The sequence below is a fragment of the Sinocyclocheilus anshuiensis genome, unplaced genomic scaffold (assembly GCF_001515605.1).
Source record: "Sinocyclocheilus anshuiensis isolate Anshui unplaced genomic scaffold, SAMN03320099.WGS_v1.1 scaffold1379, whole genome shotgun sequence".
Classification (NCBI taxonomy): domain Eukaryota; kingdom Metazoa; phylum Chordata; class Actinopteri; order Cypriniformes; family Cyprinidae; genus Sinocyclocheilus; species Sinocyclocheilus anshuiensis.
In genome coordinates, this window is record NW_015536530.1 from 67538 (window position 1) to 72364 (window position 4827).

The following is a 4827-nucleotide window of genomic DNA, read 5'->3' on the forward strand; positions in this document are numbered from 1 at the left end:
GAAGCCCACGGAGTCTGGCCCTCTTCCTGCCGAGGAGTCCAGCCCTCACCCAGTTGTGGAGTCCAGCCCCCAGCCTGCCGTGGAGTCCAGCCCCCAGCCTGCCGTGGAGTCCAGCCCCCAGCCTGCCGTGGAGTCCAGCCCCCAGCCTGCCGTGGAGTCCAGCCCCCAGCCTGCCGTGGAGTCCAGCCCCCAGCCTGCCGTGGAGTCCAGCCCCCAGCCTGCCGTGGAGTCCAGCCCCCAGCCTGCCGTGGAGTCCAGCCCCCAGCCTGCCGTGGAGTCCAGCCCCCACGCAGCCGAGGAGTCCAACCCCCACCCAGTTGCAGAGTCCGGCACTCTCCCCATCAAGGAGTCGGGTGCTTTGCCTGCTGAGGTTGATGGGAAGCTGACTACGTCCAGCCCTCTGCCCGCTGAGGAGTCCAGCCCTCTCCACCTTGAGTCAGAATATTTGCCCACTGAGGTTGATGGGAAGAAGCTGAATGAGTCCAGCCCCCACCCTACTGAGGAGTCTAGCCCTCACAATGTTGCAGTGTCTAGTCCCCACCCTGCCAATTATTCCATCTCTCAAAGTGTCATTACTTGCCTGCTTCAACCAAGATGTGCTTATGCACTGAAGTCTTTTAGTAAGTTTCTCTAAAAATCTCTAAATGTGGCATTTTCACGTCTTGTGTTTTTAAGTCAATAAAACCAGTTATTTTTCTGGTAAAGTGGGTATTTGTCTCTTTTTAAACTTTGTGCAAATGCAGATCATCTACCCTAATATACAGCCATTATGCAGCCTTTACCTTCCCGTGTTCCAGTTAAGTTCAGAACAGTTCCAACATGGTGACATCACGGCATTAGAAGGGTCAGTTTCCCAAAAAAGAAGTCTTTGCCGCTAGATTTTATAAAACTGTACTTCCGTAATTGGTCACCAATGTTTTCTTTGAGCATCATTATTGCGGAGTCTCTCAGTATTTTAAAAACTGTTTGTGTAAGAATTGGCACAATTGTTTTAAAGTAGTTTTGGGTTGAGGATTGCATGTCTCCATGCAGTATGTCAGCTTCTACCACATGAACTTTTACCAAACTTTTGAGGTTAAGGAAATTCTAGGCCTCAAAAAAAAAAAAGGCTAGTATATTCACAGCTGACAACTCTTTTGCACCATTCAAATGTGTGGTAATATCTGAAGTTTTTCAAGGCTTTGGTGCTATCCTCCAAATGAAGTTGAGAATATCTTCACAGTGATGTTTTTGGTGATTGAAGGATGAAAGTTGCTTTTTGTTTCCTGTTGTTAGGCTGCACTTAGCACCAGACTTTGTGCAGTCGAAATCCTATGTTAATACTAATCATGGTCATGTTGTCCCAATAAGCTAATATCAAATATAGATTTAATTATTATTTTTTTTTATATATATATATCTTTTAACCACTGGTTTTCTGGCCTGTGACTGGCCGTTGCAAAAAGCGTGAATGCTACAGTGTTTAGTTATTGTGCATTTAAAAAATCTTACGAATCTCAGCAAGCTTCACCTGTACAAAAAGACCAGCCTGCAAAACAATTTGCAATTTAACAAATCACACTATGCAGTGTTCACAAAAGTTCAGACTGTATCACAGTTAAACTTGTTTGTTACATAGATCTATATGTACATCTACTGCAGAGGCTCAAAGTTTTTTTTTTCCCCAAAAATCAGCATGACTCGAAAAATAATATAAAGATACATGTAAGTAAACCATAGACACATTTATAAGCCAGTGGCATCTTCTGAGGAAACAAGGGAGGCAGTGTCTCCTAGAAACCAGATGAAGAACAATTAACATTCAAAACGCAACTATAAATATAAAAAATAGGACGAAATACAGTTGTCTGTAAAGCTGTGACGTCACAGACAGTAGACAGGACAAATAAGTCCTCTAAAAATTTCAAAAGGATAGGATCTATTTTAAAACTTTGTCTATTGTGACAAAAAGGTATTAAAACTGGGACACTTTCCCCTCATTTTGGTGTTTTTATATTTATTTTATATATTTATTGTATGTATACAAATATACATATTATTTTACTAATTTATAATTTGAAGGGATTTTGTGTATGTTTCTTTGTATGTTTTCTTTAGCTCTATTTATCTTGGTTTTATTTTTTTTTAATTTAATTTTATTTATATTTACTTTATTATTATTATTAGCATTGTGTTATGTTTGGCTATGTGCAGACTTTTGGATTTTACCCCTGGCTTATTTGTGGTGTATTTTGTATATAATTACTGAATGAATTAATTAATTAATTAATTAATGGAGTAAGTAAATAAATAAATTATTATTATTATTATTAAACTTTATTTGTAAAGTTATAAATAAGGCACTGGACAATAAATAAATGAAGTCCTCTCAAAAAGTAAGTTATTGAAATATTCAGATACAAAATCAGATACAGAAGGGTCTGTGTACTTTTGCGTCCATTCATTTTTCATTTTTTAACCCAGAAATAAAATATGGAAAATGCGGTTTTTCCTTAATGGTTAAAAAACTGATGAATAGAATAAGCAGACACAAAGTAATTTTCATTATTCAAAATTTGTATTTCATTAAAAATAATAAAAAATTATATAAAGCTTGTTTTTTAATGTATATAAATGCTAAATATAGTTTGTAGCTTTTTTTTTTAACGTCTCTATACAGATGCCCTAAGCACCCTCTCGTGGTACTGACCTATTGCTTAATGAAAACCTTTGGCTTAGGTATTTTTATGATCTTGATAATTGTTCACGGCTAAAAACATGTATGAAATACTCATTAGATATTTCTTTGCATTTAAATGTATCCAGGGTCAGTTCTACGGAAGTGCTAGAGGGAACGAAATGAAAGCAAGAGCACCTCAGTTGAAGCTGCAGAAATAGGATATACTGGCGAAACATATTTTCCAGATGCTCCAGTGTATTTGTGTTTGAACTCTGGAGAGCTTTAAAGGTTTCTATTTTCAGCGTGTTTTTGTAGCATGGGTCAATCACTGACATTTCTGTCGATTTCTTGAACGCAATGGCTAAACAGAGGTGTTTATGTTAGAATCCATTCACCACACAAAATGGCAGTTTTGTTCAGTGCTGCACGCTCGGGAGTCTCTCACTATAACAAACAAAAAAGTGTAACATGATTTAAATAAGAAATTCACTGTGCAGTGTAGAGCTTCATTGATTATAGTGGAACTTTTGGAGATAGCGATAAACTGAAATGACTGACACTTTTTAGTGATTATAGGCCTACTTATTCAGCTTATCATCAATCACAACTCCAAGGTTTCTAGCTGTTTTTGAAGGAGTTATGGTTGATGTGCCTAATTCTGGTTTGGTGATAATTCGTTAAAGTCACCAAACCAGTTCACAAATTGATACAAGTGTGGCCGGAAGGGTCGTCAGAGGCTCTTCAAGACTGTTTTAACACCACTGACTGGAATATGTTTAAGCAGGCTGCCACATACAATAACACCACAGACCTCCAGGAGTACTCGGAGACTGTCACTGCCTACATCACCAAGTGCATTGATGATGTAACAGTCACAAAGACCATCACTGTCCGGGCCAACCAGAAGCCGTGGCTAACAGGGGAGAGAATTGACAATAAAGCAGACTTGACTTGACTTGACTTGACTAACTGGATGGTGAAATTGTGGTGAAACGATGGGTTTGTTGAAACCACAAGCAGTTCTGTCTTGGCAAGGTTGAGTTGAAGGTGATGGTCCTTCATCCAACAAGAAATGTCTGTTAGACAAGCTGAGATGCGAGCAGCTATCGTCGGATCATCAGGATGGAATGAGAGGTAGAGTTGAGTGTCATCAGCATAGCAGTGATATGAAAAGTGATGCCATAGTGATGCCATGTAGACAGAGAAGAGAAGTGGTCCAAGAACTGGCGGTTGTTGGCCTTCTCCTGACGAGGACGAACTAAATGAATGGGAGGACTTGGAATTGGATAATGGCAAACAGTAAAGTAAATAAATTCCATTAATATATAGCTTTTAACAGGATTTTCAAAAACTGGGTACAATGAGGTGACATTATTCTACACACCCTTCTATAAACATTTCACTAAATATTTTAATCACTTACATCATTTATAAGAATAATAAGAGTAAGAATAGGCTGCGCTGCGCGTGGGTGTGACCTCATTACAATTAATGAGCTCAGACGGAACGACTATAGCCTACCTCTCGTTTTTTATTATATTATTATTATTTACGAATTAAATAAACAGAAAATATTTGTTTTCGATTGTTTAATTTAGAAGTACACATTTCAACCTTTCTATGGACATATTTCTCATGTCTGTGTCAAGTATTCACTGAGTTTCAGTTCATGTTTGAAGAGCGTTAGTTTATTTTACAAAAGCAATTTGTCACGTTTTGTTGTTTTGGGTGTACACAAAATAAAGCAGATATTTACAGTTTCTAATGTATTACTCATATGACCAAAAACAAATATTAAAGGGGTGGTTCATTGCGATTTCACTTTTTTAATGTTAGTTAGTGTGTAATGTTGCTGTTTGAGCATAAACAATATCTGCAACGTTACGAAGCTGAAAGTTCAATGCAATGCGTCTTTTAAAATTCTGGCAGTTTAATGCCTACAAAAACAGCTGGTAGGGACTACAAGTTACTTCCCGGGTTCGTGACATCACAAACCCAGATAAACCCCGCCCTCTGGAACACGCAGCAAAGGGGGTGGGGCCATGCTGCGCTGCTTTAGAGAAGAGGAAGAGAAAACTAGAGGTGCACGTAAAAATCTATTCATATATGAATCGCGATTCTGCCTTCTAATGATTCTAATGGATTCACAAGTTTCAAAATCAATGTTC

General features: G+C 38.4%; 1 protein-coding gene across 1 annotated transcript in view; it reads left to right on the forward strand.

The window, feature by feature from the left end:
* Positions 1-704, forward strand: part of LOC107694668 (skin secretory protein xP2-like) — an 8731-nt gene extending 8027 nt beyond the window's left edge. The window contains exon 8 of the mRNA XM_016494364.1: positions 7-704. Within this exon, the coding sequence (XP_016349850.1) occupies positions 7-634 (628 nt within the window). The 3' untranslated portion in view covers positions 635-704. The remainder of the gene's footprint in view (positions 1-6) is intronic.
* The last annotated feature ends 4123 nt before the right edge of the window (positions 705-4827 follow it).